The following is an 18,943-nucleotide window of genomic DNA, read 5'->3' as shown; positions in this document are numbered from 1 at the left end:
CCTGTCTCTCTCTCAAAAACTAAACTTAAAAAAAAAAAAAATTCAACCTCTCTCAGAATGAACATGGTATAATTGGGAATGCATTGGACAAGGGGGGGAAAGGCCAGGATTTTTTTCATTCCAGCAGACATTAAATGTGAGGAAAATTCTGGACCTTAAGTGCCTTACCTATATGATGAAAAACTTGGCCATCTTACCTGAGGACCCTTCCTTTGTCCTACCTGGCTCCACCTCTTTCCAGATGGAAAACGTCAGGCCCAATCTTTAACACCACTCCCACCCCGCCCCAAACCCCACATGGCTACCACTCCAGGGCACTCTCCTGTTTTCTTCCAAAGAAAAAACCAAAACACCTAGTTGGCAGAATTTTATATTTTTGTGCTAGGTCAGCATCTTCTACATTGGATATACCTGAAGTTGACTTGTAGACAATGTAGTAATCAAGCACTACCTGTGTTTTAGAACATCACCTTTGCTTTCTACCTTGAATGTCTTATCTCTCAATTTACACCATTTTTAATAGGCAATGTTCATGTTTTTTCTGTTGTCTTTTACTGTTTTCAACATTCACCATCTCCATAGCCCATTTATGCTCACAGATAAAGCAGGCTTCTAGCCTAGTCTTAAATTCACTGAAGAGATAAAAGGAGAAAAGTGGCCTCCTAAAGCTATGGAAAAACATGGCATTATCAAAGCATGAAAGGACTATCTTGTGGCTACAGCAAGGTGCTCGTTCTTGGCAGATGCCAGAAAGGCAGGAAGCACACAAAGTTAGAGGAAAGCTACAAGCACTTAAGCATTCCATTTGATGGCAGGAAACTTTTAGGGCATTAGGAAGCCATTCAGGATTTTCCAGCAAGGGATCGAGTGGCCAGATATGTTAGAGCATTCTGGTGGTGACAAGTGTAATGGCTCAGAGATGTGAAAGGCAGAATACTGTACTTCCCATCCCCCCACCCCAAAAAGCCAAACCAGGGTCTAGGCAGGGGAGGGCAATGTAGGCTTTAGAAATAAACTAGACTGGGGCACCTGGGTGGTTCAGTGAGTTAAGCATCTGACTTCAGCTCAGGTCATGATCTTGCGGTTTGTGAGTTCGAGCTCTACAGTGAGCTCTGTGCTGATAGCTCAGAGCCTGGGGCCTGCTTCGGATTCTGTGTGTGTGTGTGTCTTTGTCTCTGCCCCACCCCCACTCATGCTCATGCTCTCTCTCTCTCTCTCAAAAATAAACATTTAAAAAAAGTAAAAAAAAAAAAAATAGACTAGATGAGACAAAAACTACTGAGTGGCTATAGATGGAGCAGGAATCAAGGAATCAAGAATCCATGAAGGCTCAGATAGCTGCTTTCAAATGAAAGAAAATGTAGGGGGAAGGGGGGAGGAGGCTCGGTTCCATTCTAAGCATTCAGAGTCTGAGGCAACCATGAAAGTTGCAGATAAGATGACCACTGATGAATATGGATCTGACGTCAGCAGGGAGGTAGAAGCTTGAGACCCCAGTCTAGGCCCATCTAGTGGTTAACTGCCCAGATGTGCTTAGAAAAGTCCTAAGGACTAAACCCTGGGGACATCACATTTAAGGGACAGAGAAAGAGGAATAGCCACAGAGGTTAAGTCCAGAAACAGGGGTGAGCAGGATCCTGGAGGGGTTCAGGACAGGGGAAAAATACTGCTCACCAGTGCCAAGTTTGCACCCAGTACATCATGGATTTGTCTCTCCACTAGAACAGAGTATCCCTGAGGGTAGGGGCTTCTGGCTGCTGCTCTATCTGCAGTAGCTACAAAAGCGCTGGGGTCCCAGCAGCTGGTTAACTATTTGTTGAATGAATGGAGGGTGAGGCCTTCAGCAGTCACTGAACTTGATAATTAGAAGGCACTGATGATAACCAGGGCCACTTTCAGGGCACCTCCGCCACACGCCCACCCCTATCCTGTCCAACTCTGCCTAAGCACACTGCGAGTCGATCTCCTAGAAGACAGGATGTTGAGACACAAGTTTGCCACTGAACCAGGGGATAAAAATCTCATCTCATTCACATATTTTGATGGAAGTTGTGTCCGGGCAGACATCATCATTACGCTGGGTTCCTCTTAAAGACTTTATGAAACAGCTAGAGCCTAGAAAGGTTATACGGAACATCTGAACATGCAAGTAATTTTAGATTAAGATGAATCTTAATGGGAGTTATGTCAAATGAAGAAGTCACCACTTATCTGCTTTAGGAGTTTTCACATTCACTTAAAAATCAGCATACCTAGATGATCTTTTATAGCTCCCATGCCCACCGATTAGCATTGGCGGAGTTCTAACTATACACAGAAGTTGAAAGCTCCAATCGGAAAGTAACAGATTTTGTGATAAAGAGCCCCAGAGAGGGCCTTGCAATTTCTGAGGTAGAATCCCGCCCAGACAGGTGAGCCGCTTGGGATCTCAAAGTCCTGCATCAGGCTGTACCAGCGACGCGTGGCTCTCTTCTCCCACCGAGCAGCACAGCAGGACTGTAAAGGCCGCCCAGCGCACGGCAGGCGTGCACTTAGAATGGACTATAAACCTGAATTTTTCCTTCAAACCATAAACGTAACAAAAAATCCACCTCTCTTTTCCCGCTTTGTCCAGACTCTCAGGGCCTTGAAGCGGTTTGGTGCCCTCTAGGCTGGTCATCTCTAAATGCAACAGGCTCTGTGTCTCCTACTTTACTCAAACTCCACAAAGCGTTATTTGCTACACGGGTATTTATTCAAGGACTTTCTATATTCAGTCACCACTTACATCACTCCTAAGCTCTTCGGATCTATTTACATCAGTTCTTCATCTTGGACGGTGAAGTCAACAGGCAAGGGCGAGCCTGTTAGTTATGACTGACAATGACTGGCATGGTGTTGCAATCAAAGAGCTTGGAGAGTAAGTGCTCGTGGAGAAACAGGATGAGAATGGGGAGGAGGGTCCTGAGTCAGGGCCCAGACAGGCTGCCCCGCCCATGGAACCTGAGGCCTGCATTAAGGCCTGGGATCTGCTTTCCCCTCCGCCCTGGAAGGTCCTCTCTGGGTGATTCTAAGGCACAGTGGTGAAGGACATGGCTGGCCCACAGTGTGGCCCTCTCGTCTAGCGGCAGCCCCTCGCCTGGAAAACAGTGCAACAAGCATTCCATCTAGAAGATCTTCTCAAACACAAGCAAGCAGCATTCTCTAATGGAAATGGAGACGAGGTCTTTCTTGGAACAAAGTGCCCCCAGAAGACACTCTCTGTCCCAAGACCAACCAGGTCCCTTTTAAGGTCCCTGAGAACAGCAGCCTGGGAGCAGCCGAGACTTTCAAAGGCTGACAAGGCACAGAGTGGATGGATGAAAAGAGAACAATACACGGAAAAAACACAACACAACACAACTTTGGCTTATAAAACCTCCAACCTGAGGCGGGGACATCAGTGTCCACCCACATGCAGAAACAGATGATTGTAGCAGATGGCTGTCAGAAACGCTTTCGCATTTCCCCACACTGCCCACACCCCACGACCTATTCTACCCACCCCCACAACCCCCCACAACACACACACACAAGTAGTATCTGCAGAGTAAGTCAGAGGTTGGGATCTAGAGCCTGATGTTGGGACAGAACTCTTGGCACTCCGCACTAAATCACCGTGATTAGTCCTATCTAGACAGCAACATTCACACGGGCCTAAGCTCGAGCGGCAGGGTCTGTCTTGTGAAAAGTTAGGCTGCACCCAAGACTGCCAGGTCTGGAAAGTCTTTCACTTCTCCTACTTCGCTGAAAGGCTGGCCGCCTTGGTTGAATGTCAGCTTATACCGTAACCGGATGGGCTCCTGAGCAAAGACAGAAGATGTCAAATTAGCGGGAGACACAGACTGGCCCAGAGTTAAGAGCCTTTACCCACCCAGTAGTCACCAAGGAACAGCATACGTATGTAAACGCCACCCCAGTGAGACCTCCCAACAAGTGTACGAGAGGAACACCTGGCCGGGACCCTCTTGGATGACAAACGTGAGGGGCATCAGCCACACATCCTGGGAGCACTCCCACACCTTTTCAGTCCTGAGGTGGACCAAGACTCAGAGACCAGCTAAGGAGGACGGGCAGGCCTTGCCCTTTCAGATGACTCCAGGATATTAGGGGGAGTCTGTATCACTCTCTTGGTCCCCAGCTACGGCCATCTGGTCACAGATCCTCTTTGAAAAGCCCCGAAGGAAAACAGATTCAGCGAGGAATATCCCACCACCACTCCCAACCAGGGACTTTAGAGCAAGACCTCAATATACCTCTCTCAACCTACCATGTTGCCTCCCTAGAGCTCAGCCCCCCAACCCATTCCCCTGTTATCAAAGATACCAGAACATACTTTATGTGGATTGTCAAGCAACAGCATCTGAGAGATCACAGCTGGAGGCGTCAATGGACTGAATGCAGGGAGCTTGGAGCTGGATGCCGGCTGCAGCTTCACTCTCATAGACTTGGGGGGGGGAGGGGAGGGAGAAAAATCCAACATCTAACTCATTTCTATTCAAATATAGTGTCAAAGAGGGAGACGAGGTAAATGGGAAAACTTGATCTCCACCTACCACCTGATTAAAGGGTCCAAAAGTCCTTCCTTTCCATAAATAGAATGTACCTGAAGTTGTACAGGGGGGCTTCCAAGAGGCACATCTTGGGCTGAAATTCTCATTCTGCCTCTTACTAGCTCTGTGATCTTGGGCAAAATACTTACGCTCTCTGAGTGTTGAACTAGAAATTTATAAAACAGAGGTAATAGTAACACATGTCCCACAAAATTACCATGAGGATTAAAGACTGCATGTCTTTATTTTTGTCTACCTGAAATCTTTCCTTTTAGGACATCTGTCCCCTGTTCACTGTGATGCCGGTATGGCTGTTAGTCAGCAGGGCCCACCTTCCCATGAAAAGGAGGAGATGGAAGATCTTCACCGGCCAGAGTACCTCCTATTCCTGAACACAAATTACCGGTCCAAGACATGCAAGTAACACCCACAGGGTGAACCCTAACCCTTTCTTGGGTACTTAATATGCATGCCTTGTGCCAGAGGAAACTTTCCTTCTGGGATAAAGAGGGTTACAGTCTATGTAACTCTGTAGCTACTAATAGCCATTTCCATGCTCTGTTGAGTCTGTCAGAGAAGATGCTCCAAAGAAACAAAGTCAAGAGGTGGAAAGGGATTCTTAAGGAATCATTTTAATATTTTATCTGGATCCAGCCATATACTGAAGTCAGATATTCAGAAACTTCCAGTTAAATAAGCCAATAAAGTGTGGCCTGGGTGGCTCAGTCAGTTAAGCATCCAACTTCGGCTCAGGTCATGATCTCACAGTCCGTAGGTTCGAGCCCCGCGTCGGGCTCAGTGCTGACAGCTCAGAGCCTAGAGCCTACTTCAGATTCTGTGTCTCCCTCTCTCTCTGCCCCTCCCCCACTTGCTCTCTATCTCTGTCTCTCGAAATAAAATAAAGACATAAAAAAATTTTTTTTTAAATAAGCCAATAAAATTCCCATCTTAAACTACTCTTTTTATTATTATTATTACTATTTTTAACGTTTATTTTTGAGAAAGAGTGCAAGGGGAGGGGCAGAGAGAGAGGGAGACACAGAATCCAAAACAGGTTCCAGGCTCTGAGCTGTCAGCACAGAGCCCAACATGGAGCTCCAACCCATGAAATGCGAGACCATAACCTGAGCCAAAGTCAGATGCTTAACCAACTGAGCCACCCAGGCGTCCCTCATCTTAAACTACTTTGAAAAGACAGTGTCTCTTACACGTAACCTAAAGACAATGTCCTTGTAAAGGACCTGGTGCTCAAAAAATAGCTTTATTGGAAGAATCAAAGGAGCTGGCCAGCTGAAGACTCACCTTCGGCACAGCCACTTGAAACATGATGTCCCAGACAGGCTGGGTGGCAGTGCTCATCATGGTCAACAGCAACACCTGCACCTCTGGGTGACCAGGGGCCCCGGTCTGGGAAAAGTGGAGCAGAATTCTGAATCCATTCCGGTCATACACGATAAGAGGTGGCAGGCTGCCTGGTAGAAAGGACCAAACCGAAAGGGTTAGCAAGACTACAACCTCGCCAACAGCCAGGCCTGAAAGAGACGTGTGTGTGGTTATCACCCGGTGCTACGGCTTCCCCAGTCAACGTGGCTCCAAGACTTAACCTCCTTGGTCCCAAGCTTTCTGTGCCGCCATAATCCAGCCCTCACTACTTCTAGTTGGATTCCCAGGGCCCTTCAAACTATCTCTCCCACCATTCAGCCACTTGAGGTTCATTACCAGTTTAAAAAAAAAATGAACTTTTTAAAAATGTTTTTTATTTATTTCGGAGAGAGAGATAGGCAGTGTGAGCAGGGAGGGTCAGAGAGAGAGGGAAACACAGAATCTGAAACAGGCTCCAGGCTCTCAGCTGTCAGTACAGAGCCCGAAGTGGGGCTCGAACCCATGAGCTGTGAGATCATGACCTGAGCCGAAGTTGAACGCTTAATCGACTGAGGCACCCAGGCGCCCCTAAAAAAGAACTTTTTTGGAAAGCGACAGGATTATAACTAAAATACTGTAAAGAACACTAGAGAAAATATAAAGAATGAAATAAAAAATAAAAAACAAACAAACACCATTATTTCTACCCAGAAATAAGCAATGCTGATAATATTTGAGCCTATTCCCTTCTGGTCTCTTTTGTATGACTACATACATACACGCTTCTTACATTTAATTTTATAAAATATAAAGACATACAATTTCTCCAAATCAGTAGGTTTAATGACATTCCAATGGAAATCCTAATGAGATTTTTTAATTCCACTAAGAAATGATTCTAAAGCAAATGGGGGAGGGGGGAAATTCCTGAGACTATCCATTTAAAAAGAGAGAGTAAGGACTATTTGCATCCATAAATCCTCAGAAGTACAAAACTGAGAGAAGTATAAAAGAATGCATAACAGACCCAATAGGGGAATTTAACATGTTAGAGCTTCGATTTCAAAATCAGCAGCTGATTTAGTAAATGGCAGACAACTAAGTAATCTGGAAAAAAATTTTTTTTTAATGTTTATTTATTTTGAGAAAGCGAGAGCGCACGCGAGAGAGTGAGCGAGCGTGAGCACAAGGGGGGAGGGGCAGAGAGAGGGGGAGACAGAATCTGAAGCAGGCTCCAGACTCCAAGATGTCAGCATAGAGCCCAACGCAGCTCGAACCCATGGACTGTGAGATCCTGACCTGAGCAGAAGTCAGATGCTTAACTGACTGAACTACCCAGACACCCCTGGAAAAAATTGTTTTTTAATGAAGATCTTTACCTCATGCTAAACATCACTTATCAAGATGCAAGTTTTATAGTTTAAAAATGAGACTATCAAAGATTTAAAAAGACGGAAAACATTTTCGAGGTGTGGTGAGGTTATGGGGAAAGAGGCAACCTTTCTGGAAGGATCTTGGTTATGCACAACAAAATTTTAGATGTCCACACCCAGCATTTCAAAGAATATATCCTAATAACCTAATGAGGAACATTTAAAACGAGTGTCCAAAGATGCTCATTGTAGCACTGTTTTTAACAGCAAACAACCAAAAACAACACAACTAGAAATAAAAATTATCCTTCAGAAAGGAATTCAAAAATGAATGATGGTACCATGATTATATGATGTATGAAGACATTAAAAAATAAATAAGTGAGGGGCGCCTGGGTGGCTCAGTCGGTTGGGCATCTGACTTCGGCTCAGGTCATGATCTCACGGTTCGTGGGTTCGAGCCCCGCATCGGGCTCTGTGCTGACAGCTAGCTCAGAGACTGCAGCCTGCTTCGGATTCTGTATCCTCCTCTCTCTCTGACCCTCCCCTGCTCACAGCTGTCTCTCTCTCTCTCTCAGAAATAAATAAAACATTAAAAAAAATACATTAAGATATAAATAGAACTTCCATCTCTGGGTGAACAGTACAATTTTAATTTTGTGCTCTACTTCTTCTAAAATATCTACATTGAACATGTATTTTCCCCACTTTTAATTTTTTGGACATTCTTTTGTAATAATTTCAGATTTGTAAAATGTTACGAAAACACAAAGAATTCCCATATGTTAACTTTTTACATAACCTAGTATAATGATCAGAATAAGGAAATTAACACTGAACATGTACTATTTTTGAGTTAAGCTCCTACCGCTTACCAACTGTTTAAATTCCTGTGCCTGGAGCCAGGGCTCCTTGCAGTCTGACCTCAGCACACTGAGCCACAGGAGAGCCGTGTGCCCAGAAGGAAGGGCCTGCGCTGTCTTTCTAAAGACCCTGGGTGTGGCCTGCTCATATGCCAGCGGGCTGACCCTATGCAGTCACCTTACTTACTGGTGTAAGAGGAACCTGCTGTTCCTCTCCTCTGCCAAGGAGGTAAGCTCTGCTCTCCCGCTCTAATGAGGACCCCTCATGGAAGAGGACCACCACCAAGTGCTTCCTAATCCCACCTCTTTGGAGTTATTTCTGCCACACTTGACATTCCCTTCTTGAATTCCCAATGAGTGAGCATCATGTCTGTAAATAGACTCAAGCCCCCTAGTTAGATTCTGCCTGCTGGTAGCTTTCGCCTTTAGCGTCAGCCCCAAGACAGAGAAACCTTTATGGAAAATAATAGGTTAAGAGACTACGAAGCCACCTCCTTACCCTCTGCCCTCAGGCCTAGTCTCTACCACTCAGACTCCCCAGTTCCTACCAATCCAGAGCAGATAATGCTGGGCATCTAATAGCAAGGGGTAGGGAGGTGAAATTGTACTTACTGGGCTTAACAGACTCCAAAGGAACAAACACTTGAGCCAGAGGTGTATTCTGGGAGGACGGGGAAGAAGACAATGGGCCAGCTTCCCAGGACCAACCTGGAGAGGACTTGGTGCCGGGGGGCACTTCCTTAGGGATACTCTTCTGTGGAACATAATTCCTGCATACAAATTAAAAAAAAAAAAATGTATTAAGACTAGCAAAACTGTAAACAATTCTGGGAATCTGAATAACGAGGAAAGGATGGGGGGGAAAATAAGAATTATGTATGCGTGTGTATGTTTGTGTGTGTTTTAGAGGAATAGGACTTTAGACATGTAATTTAACCTGTGCCTCAGTTTGCTCTCTATAAAATGGAAATAATTTAGCATCTACCTCATGGGTTGTTATCAGAATTAAATGAGAAAATGTATGAAAAGCACTTAGTGGGCTGTGTGCACATAACACAGACCCAATAAACTAGAACTGTTACTAAGGTAATCAAGGATGCAGCCGTCAGGCAGCCTCAGACAACAAGCCGCTCAGTCAGGTTAACTTCCTTGTACGTGATCACCTGAGTAATGAGAGCCAGGAAGAGGAAAACACCAATTTTACACTGACCTCTTCATTCACACTTCATGACTTTGTCTATTTGGAATGCAGATTGCATACATTTTCAATACAAATTGAAAACTCCAGTCCAGACAGAAGTGGGCCACCCAAATCAGGAAGATTACCGACCCCCTGTTGAGTGGCTAGGAGTAAACAGAAGGAAACCCCCTATGGGTGCCTCTACCGCGGACAGGGACACACTCAGGCCGTCTGCGGGAAGGCAAACCGCTCCAGGCTTTCCGGAGGCAAAGCAACAGGATCTACGTCCATGTGTTTGTATTCACACCTTAGAGCACCTCTATTTCTAGGATGCTGTACTATAAAAGCACTCCAGGTGCTTCCAGACTGAAAGCTGTGTAAATACCCACAAGAGAGAAATGACTAAATACATGTATGTTATATGCATGTCAATTATTATACAACTATCAGAATGAGACAAATTTGGTGCGCTTGAGTGGCTCAGTTGGTTAAGCATCCGACTTCAGCTCAGGTCATGATCTCGTGGTTTGTAGGTTCAAGCCCCGCGTCAGGCTCTGTGTTGACAGCTAGCTAAGAGCCTGGAGCCTGTCTTTGGATTTTGTGACTCTTCCCTGCTCATGCTGTCTCAATCTCTCTCTCAAAAATAAATAAAACATTAAAAAAAATTTTAAAAAAAGAATGAGACAAATTTATTTAAGTTGACATGGACATGTATCAAAAATGTGATATGAAAAAAACCACACTGAAGTACACTTTGTAAATTATGACCCCATTTGTGTAAAAATGGCATACTGCATTACTGTATGCATAGAGAGAAAAGCAAAAAAGGAGCATTCGATATTGTCTTTAGGGAGTGTTTTTGGCGACTTACTATTTTATCTATTTGCCTAGTGATCAAATTTTGCTCAACTTCAAATTACACTGTAATGGTGCGGGAGCGGTGGGGGGAGAAGCCAATAAACGCCAAAAACATCATAAACATCATCTACTGCTGCTACTCCTTAAACCAACCCCTTTTTCAGAGATCCTGACCAAAGCACATCTTCTCCTCAGACTAGGATGGGGAGTCAAGGACAAGGGGAAAAGTTCGTGCTGAACATTTGGCAGAAAGGAAGAAGCCCTTCCAGGGAGAGAGGGCCCTGGGCGTCCTCAAGTGTCACCCTGTATTCTGGCACGCTAACCCTGCCCTCTGACCCGGCCCCGTGGAAGAAACATGAAGTGCACACGGGAGCCACTCTTCTATTGTCCTTGCCCACAAGACTCACAGAGGCCCTGGACATGGCTGTGGGGAGAGGAGATCCAGCAAGTTCCTTTCTGCAGAAGGGCTCTGAACACCACCACCCGGCAGTGTGCTGGCAGGGGGATTCCTCTTTTCCTCACAGCAATTCTGACCGGCAACCTGTCAAACCAGGAATGGCTAAAATAAGGCCAGAGTATGAATGATCATGAACCATGGTGCCCATGACACAGGTTTACTACATGTCCTGGGGCAGGAGAAAGGAAGGGCAAGAGAACATATGACTTCTGATCAGGCTTTCAGGAAACAGGAGCCTGGATGGTGCTGAAGAGAGTAGGAGTATAAGGAGACGGGAAAACGTGTCTCTTTGGGGGTCCAAGCCAGACAGTTTAGGTGAGGACGAGGCTTTGGACCTCTAGGTCCACGATCGCCCCTAGGCTATGCTGTAACCCCTTCCCCCATGCCCAGGCAGCGCTGCCCTCATGAAGATAGGTTTAGGGACTTCCCCTCCAGCCGCTAGGAAGAGATGCCTTACCTTGTCAGCAACTGGAGCATCACTGAGTCCTGTAAGGAAGAAACAGAAAGATGCACATGAGCAACTCTACCGGACAGCAGCTGGAGACTAAAGTCATGTTCACCTTTTGTAAAACATTTAGAAAAGCCTAGGCAAAGCAGATTACCCCAAATCATCCAATTCATTCCTGGCAAATCTGAGACTAGTAGCAAAGATGACCTGTCTGAACTTCCCAGGATAGTAGTCCCTGCCTTACCCCTTCAGGGATATGTTCTAAGAGCCCTGGTGGACGTCTGAAAAGGTGGAGAGTACCAATCCCCATATACATCATGTTTTTCCGCCACGCAAACATACCTACAAATCAGTTTAATTTATAAATTAAACACAGTGAGAGATAATGAAACAAAATAAAAATATGCTGTAGTAAGAGTTATGTGCATATGGTCTCTCTCTCAAAACTTATTATACTGTACTCACCCTTCCTCTTCTTGTGATGGGAGATGATAAAATGCCTACATGATGAGATGAAGTGAGGGGAATGACGTAGGCATGTGATGTAGCGCTAGGCTATGACTGACCTCCTGACCGTGTTATCAGGGGGAGGATCATCTGCTTCCGGACCACGGAGACTGGAACCGCGGATAAAAAGTGGGGGGAGGGGGCGCACTGTATACCCAATTCCCTCTAAAAATGGGCATATTCTCCCCAAGGAGGATGAGTTGACTGGCTCTCCCCAGGAGTCAGGACCACTCTCTGTGCCTGCTCCCCCTAAACACCCACCCTCACCTAAGGCTGCCAGGTCCTGGTGAAGCAAAGACGGTGCCACAGTTCCCGCCTGCTCAGATCCACTGTCCACCTCCAAGTCGATCAGAGGGCGGTTCTTCATGCAGCCTGCTGGGTGCTGAAAGACTACAGAACAGTTAGGGAAACATCAGAATGGGAGCAAGTCTCCAATTAACACCCGTCAGCTTCCCACGGGCCTCCTCCCGATCAAAAGACATCACGTCATCCCACTCAATGCACCCCCGGCCGAATGGCTTCATGTACAGCCTGAGCTGGCATGTGGGATAGGAGGCAGCCGAGGACTGCCTTCCTACCCCCAGCGGTCAGTGTCCTCCGCAGATGGTCCATTCACCCTGGCCAGCAGCCCTTCTGACCAAAGACCATCAGCATCACTGGAGTGCTTGAAGAAAACATCCCCTCCCCACTCCCAGGCTGAGCTCTAAGCAGGCCTGATTCAGCGGGTCCAAGCTTGGGGACCTAAGAATCTGCATTTCAGCCAGTATCCCAGAGACTCTGATGCAGCTAGCCTAGCCTGCTAGGGACCACTGAAGAAGATGATTATTTTGGTCTCTGGCCCCTGTAAGTAAGCGTCCATGACCTGGGCGCGGTGTAGCTATCGGCTTCTGTGGTGGCAGGGGCTGGCTATGTAAAACCAACTCTCAAAGGAAAGGGGAAAAAGGGCAAGGCCTGTCATTTCTATACCATAAACCCAGAATATTCTGAGGATCAGCAGGATGTCAAGGCAGAAAGCAAGGAGGGGCTGCCTTGCACATACCTGTGGAGACAGGTGCATCTCCCACCGAGCTGGTCACTGTGTTCCCAAAGATGACACGGCCCTCCATCACCTGTTTGTACAGCAGAACTCCCTGGGTGAGGAGGTCATTTGCCTGGAGAATCTCCGCTGGAGGAGAAAAGAGGAGAGCCCCCCTGGTTTAGTTACCAACAATCTCCGTCTTTTTTAAGCCAGTCCACAAAGCAGCCACCCCGTGGCTCCACCAGGTTCAGTACAGCCTTGCCTCCTGCCTCCAGACCCTGTGTCAGACCCCAAAAGACCCAGGTGCTCGGTCTCTGAACCCCAGCACTTCTAGTTCTCAACATGCAGGAAGAACTAAATTTCTTCACCTCCTTTCCCAGTACCATCCACATAACTGCCAGCATTTGAAACATGGTTCCTTCAACTAAGGAATTAAAACTTTAATTTTTTTTCTGTTTTTTTTGGTGATGAGCACTGAGTGGTATATGAAATAAAACTTTACTTTTTTAAGTTTATTTCTTTATTTTGGGAGAGCAAACACACATGCATATGTGCAGGGGAACAGCAGAGAGGTGGAGAGAGAATCTCAAGCAGGCTCTGCACTGTTGGTGCAGAGCCCAACGTGGGGCTTGATCTCACAGTTTGTAAGATCATGACCTCAGCCCAAACCAAGAGTCAGATACTTCGGACACCTGGGTAGCTCAACCAGTGAGTGTCCCACTTTGGTTCGGGTCATGATCTCACAGTTCATGAATTTAAGCCCCACATCAGACTCTTTGCTGTCAGCATGGAGCCTGCTTTGGAGCCTCTGTCTTCTTCTCCCTGCCCCTTCCCCACTCACGCATGTGATTTCCCAAAAATAAACATTAAAAATTTTTTTTAAAAATTAAAAAAAAAGTCAGGTGCTTAACCGACTGAGTCACCCAGGCACCTTAAAACTTTAATTTTAATTAAAATTAAACATTGAAATGGTTTTGTCCATGTGGATGCAAATATTAAGAGTTTTTTTTGGTACTTTATTCAGTTACTGGGAAGCTTTTAAGTGTTGTAGGGAACAAACTGGCATGTGAATCTACGTTTGCACCTATAAATTTCATAGAATCTAAATAGCAATCAAGTATTACTGATGTGAACTTGGCATACAAACTGAAACATAAGTATAAAGTATGCACTGGATTTAAAAAACTCATCAGCATTTCAGTCTACCTACAAAACAGCGTCTCCTGAGAGAGAGAGAGAGAGAGAGCTGGCGGTGGGGCCAGGGCTACGTGTAACATTCTTCGGGCCACAGTGCTAGATTGCTTCCCACGTGAGTGACCAACTATTTCCTGCCATTTTTCTTAACCGTGGACAGGGGCTGCAAACTAACAACACGGAGCTAAATTCGCCTGGCAAATTTTATTTGGCATGTGCAAGTTGTTTAAAAATTTAAATTTGATTGTCTCTGAGTTCACTGTAATCAGAGAAAATGATGGGTTTAGACAATAATCAAAAGGAGATAACCAAAAACCTCCTGAAAACTACCCATGGAGTGTTCATGCTCCCCAGCCCCTCCAACTGAACCTGTATCTAATCAAACCCCCATCTAATTTATTAAAAATATCGGGGGGGGGGGGCACCTGGGTGGTTCAGTCAGTTAAGCATCCAACTTCAGCTCAGGTCATGATCTCACAGTTCATGGGTCTGAGCCCCGCGTCGGCCTCTGTGCTGACAGCCAGCTCAGATCCTGAAGCCTGCTTCGGATTCTGTATCTCCCTCTCTCTCTGACCCTCCCCTGCTCATGCTGCCTCTCTCTCTCAGAAATAAATAAAACATTAAAAAAATATATCGAGAATTTAGGCATCTGGGTGGCTCAGTTAAGTGGCTGACTCTTGGTTTCATTCATGGAGAACGCCATCAAAAACTGAGGCCCAGAGAAATTCTATAAGTTAAAGGACAATTCTTCATGTAAGAAATAAGGAAGAGACAAAGAATGGAGGAGCTGTCCGTTAAAAAAAAAAAAAGACTAAAGAGGGGTGCCCGGGGTGGCTCAATTGGTTAAACATCTGACTTCAGTTTAGGTCATGGTCTCACTTTTCTGGATTCAAGACCTGTGATGGGCCCTGTGCTGGCAGCTCTGAGCCTGGAGCCTGCTTTGGACGGACTCTCTCTCTCTCTCCTCTTCCCCGACTCATGCTCTCTCTGTCTCAAAGCTAACATTAAATTTTTCTTTTAGTTAAAAAACTTAGGGGCGCCTGGGTGGCTCAGTTGGTTAAGCGTCCAACTTCTGCTCAGGTCATGATCTCGCAGTTCGTGGGTTCGAGCCCCACATTGGGCTCCATGCTGATAGCCAGCTCAGAGCCTGGAGCCTGTTTCCAATTCTGTGTCTCCCTCTCTCTCTGACCCTCCCCTGCTGATGCTGTCTCTCTCTCTCTCTCTCAGAAATAAATAAAACATTAAAAAATTATTAAAAAAATAAATAAAATTAAAAAGCATAATTTCTAAGGAAAAAAAAAAAGACTATAGAAATATCACCAATTACAAAGCATGGCTTTTCTGAATCTGATTTAGAACAAACAAGGGGCACCTGGGTGGCTCAGTCAGTTGAGTGTCTGACTTCAGCTCAGGTCATGATCCCACAGTTCAAAAGTGAGTTTGAGTCCCTGGTTGGGCTTTGCTCTGATGGTGTGAAGCCTGCTTCGGATTCTCTGTCTCCCTCTCTCTCTGCCCCTGCCCCCAAAACTATACAAACGTTAACAAAAAAATTTAGAACAAAAAAGGCAGGGGGTGATTAGAAGAGATGGTTGGAGAGAGAAATGCCAAGGGAAATCTGAATGCTGAATATTTGATTACCTTAAAATGTTTGGAATTTGCTTCAAAAAGAATAGGGTTGGGGCAGGGAGAGAGCAGTACACACGAACAAGATGAAAAAAGATGGGCCACGAGCTGGTAATTGTTAACACTGCCAAAAGCACATAGGATTTATTCTATTTCCTTTTATGTTCTGAAATTTTCCATGATAAAAAGTGTAAGATGTTTCTACACCTTTGCACAGGTACTGAAATTCTCCACTGTCTCTACTGTTACCGCTTCCGTTCCTCGCCAGCCTGCCTCGTTTAGGCTGGCTACCCAACCCACCAATCCAGATCGGTGACACCTTCGAGGTGCCGCTGTTTCTCAGACTTCTGTGGACCTCAACCTTCCTTCCAGCATCTCCCTCATCCCAACCTACACAGCACGTTTCCACCTCTTTCTATGCTTTCAGGCCTGCTGACGGTTGCTTGCGAGGCCTAGACGGTCCCAGAAATCAGTTCGAAGCCAACACAGGACACGTCCTTCCAAAGCCCAAGCGCCACAAAACCTAAAGTCCTTTCTGTCTTGTTTCTGGCACCCCTCCACCCCGCAGGGAGGAGCAAGTCTGTTCTGCCTCTGGCACACCGTCTGTGCCTAGAGAAACAGAACCGCGTTACCGAGTGCGTCGTCGTCATCCGTGGTGTCGCTCGCCAGCCGGAAGAGGGTGGGCCGCAGCTTTTCACACCGTTCGTACACGACCTGAGTGAACAGAGCATGGTTTCACCGCACACACCAAGGACCCACAGCAAGGCCCTAGGGGCCTCCCGTAAGCACAATGCAGAGTCTGGGGCTGCAGCATTCTTAGGCTGTCCCAAATGCATGACTGCAGGTTTGAAGTGACATGGCTGCTACAGTGTCAGAAACAGTTTGGGCTACGGTTACATGAATTTGTAATCTAGTTAAAAAGGTGAAAGAAGACCTCAGAAAAGAAACCACGTTCTGAGGGCATATGGCACTATCTCTTCTCCAAGCTCCTTTCCCTGTGCCCCCAGAAGAGCTTTAACAATGGGGTGACCCCACACGGAACCCCTCTGCGACTACCCTCTTTTAAAACTAACATCCAGGGGCGCCTGGGTGGCTCAGTCGGCTAAGCGTCCAACTTTGGCTCAGATTATGATCTCACGTTTGTGGGTTCGAGTCCCGCATTGGGCTCTGTGCTGACAGCTAGCTCAGAGCCTGGAGCCTGTTTCAGATTCTGTGTTTCCCTCTCTTGCTGACCCTCCCCTGCTCATGCTATCTCTCTCTCAGAAATAAATAAAACATTAAAAAAAAAAACAACTAACATCCAAACTCCCCATCCAACTTCCCTCTCCGACACCACCCCTGGGCTCCCACTGCAGGCTCTCCCAAAGCTAAACCTTATTCCCCACCAGGACGTCTGGGAAAGTTCATGCTCCTCCCCCCAGGGAGAGTGCTCTGGACAACTGCACCCCGCACATACTATGTCTTGAGGAGGACACGTAGCCTCTGCACGTGGGAGGCTTCCCTCCTTGCAAGGGAGCTCAATGAACCCACCAGTCCTCCCTGACGGTAGTGTTCCCCACCCCGGCTGGTCAAAGGATGCATCTGAGAGAAGAGTGTGGGAGACGAAGCAGAACAGAGCCCCTTCCTCCTACTTTGTTCTTGAGCGCTACCTACCTAGACAGAAGCCCACATCGGGCTCTGCTCCAACCAGCTTTATGTTTTAGAGAAGGAAGCCCCTTGTGGGGAGAAGGGCGGTGTGCCAGCACGATCTCAGGTGGTAGACAGACCAGCCTGATTCGGGCTCAGGATTAGGAAGCCACTTGCCAACACTTCCAGGCCACTTGTTTCCTGCCAAGTCTCTGCTGTCTCCTAGCTGGTTATCACCCTGCATTCCCACCTGGGGGTAGCAAACTCACCATGGGGGACTGGCTTTGGAGTGTCTGCCTGGCCTGAGTCCACTAACCCTGTGAGAACCATCCCCTCCAGGCACAGAAGGCCAGCGCGACCCTCTCTGGAATTCCACACAATCCTAGATGTAGCGGATTGACCTGGGGTAGATACAGGAGCCATGCTGGACAAAGAGGCTTCTCTCAGGAATTTGGAATTAGGAGTTAGGGAAGATACTAGCTTGTTTCTGCACACCCTGTGAAATGGAAGGACAGGGAAACGAAGGAGCCATGTGAAGACTGTCGCTCCTGGGCAGGGCGGCATAAAAAGCTGGAATACAAAGAGAGAAGACAAATGTAACTGGCAGAAGGCAGGAGAAAGCAGAGCTCCAAGGACAGATTAAGAGTGGCGGCCTCAGACAGCATTTCAGTACCACCGCCATCTGTCTTCACCAGGCTGCAGTGACTCAGGACACCAAAAGCATCAGCAACAACAACAACAAAAATACCAGATGAATCAAACTTCAAGATTAAAAACTTTTGCTTCAAAAGACACTGTCAAGACAGTGAAAAGACAACCCATCTAATGGGAGAAAACTGTGTGACAAAAGACTGGTACCCAGGATATATGAAGACTACTCATAACTCAAAAATAAAGAGACAACCCCATTAAAAACTAGGCAGAGGCGCCTGGGGGGCTCAGTCGGTTAAGCGTCTGACTTCAGCTCAGGTCATGATCTTGCAGTTTGTGAGTTCGAGCCCCGCATCAGGCTCTGTACTGACAGCTCAGAGCCTGGAGCCTGCTTTGGATTCTGTGTCTCCTTCTCTTTCTGCCTCTCCCTTGCTCGCACTCTGTCTCTGTCCCTCAAACAAACAAACAAACAAACAAAAAACAATAGTTAAACAAAAAAAACTGGGCAATGGATATGAACAGCATTTCTCCAGACAAGATGACACATAGGTCGCCACCAGACACAGGAAAGGAAGCTCAACTTAAACCATCAGGGAAATACATTTCTAAACCACAATGAGGTACCACTTTACACCCACTAGGATAGCTATTATCAAAAAGACAGACAATAACAAGGGGTGCCTAGGTGGCTCAGTTGGTTAAGTGTCCAACTTCAGCTCAGATCATCATCTCATGTTTTATGAGTTTGAGCCCCGCGTTGGGCTCTGTGCTGACAGCTCAGAGCCTGAAGCCCCCTTCAGATTCTGTGTCTCTCCCTCTGTCTGCCCCTCCCCTGCTCATGCTCTGTCTCTCAATAAATAAAATAAATAAAAACGTTAAAAACAATTTTTAAAAAGACAATAACAAGTGTTGGCAGGATATGGAAAACTGATACAATGCTTTAGCAAACAGTTTGGCAACTGCTCAGAAAGTTAAACAGAACCACCATATGATCCAGCAATTCCAGTCCTAGATATATATACTCAAGACAATTAAAAGCTTACATTTTACAAAAAAACTTGTATACAAATGTTCATAGCATTCTTTGTCATAGCCAGAGTGGAAACCCGAATGCTCAACTGATGAACGGAAAAACAAAACGCGAGCTAGGCATACGGTGGAATGTTATTCAGACATAAAAAGGAATAAAGTTTTGATACATCCTACAAGATG

The 18,943-nt window shown here is 46.3% G+C and overlaps 1 protein-coding gene across 1 annotated transcript in view; it reads right to left on the bottom strand.

Moving 5' to 3' along the window:
• Window positions 1–354: 354 nt before the first annotated feature.
• The window catches only part of GGA2 (golgi associated, gamma adaptin ear containing, ARF binding protein 2), a 28,003-nt gene continuing 9,414 nt past the window's right edge, over window positions 355–18,943 (bottom strand). The window contains exons 8-16 of the mRNA XM_077760497.1: window positions 16,087–16,168; window positions 12,659–12,784; window positions 11,887–12,009; window positions 11,122–11,150; window positions 10,615–10,748; window positions 8,782–8,939; window positions 5,874–6,043; window positions 4,355–4,465; window positions 355–3,821 (exon numbers count right to left, since the gene is read on the bottom strand). Of these exons, the coding sequence (XP_077616623.1) occupies window positions 3,711–3,821; window positions 4,355–4,465; window positions 5,874–6,043; window positions 8,782–8,939; window positions 10,615–10,748; window positions 11,122–11,150; window positions 11,887–12,009; window positions 12,659–12,784; window positions 16,087–16,168 (1,044 nt within the window). The 3' untranslated portion in view covers window positions 355–3,710. The remainder of the gene's footprint in view (window positions 3,822–4,354; window positions 4,466–5,873; window positions 6,044–8,781; window positions 8,940–10,614; window positions 10,749–11,121; window positions 11,151–11,886; window positions 12,010–12,658; window positions 12,785–16,086; window positions 16,169–18,943) is intronic.

This window comes from Crocuta crocuta, unplaced genomic scaffold (genome assembly GCF_008692635.1).
Source record: "Crocuta crocuta isolate KB4526 unplaced genomic scaffold, BGI_CrCroc_1.0 scaffold73, whole genome shotgun sequence".
NCBI lineage: Eukaryota > Metazoa > Chordata > Mammalia > Carnivora > Hyaenidae > Crocuta > Crocuta crocuta.
The sequence above is the reverse complement of the archived record's forward strand: the minus strand, read 5'-3'. Positions and strand labels throughout refer to the sequence as shown.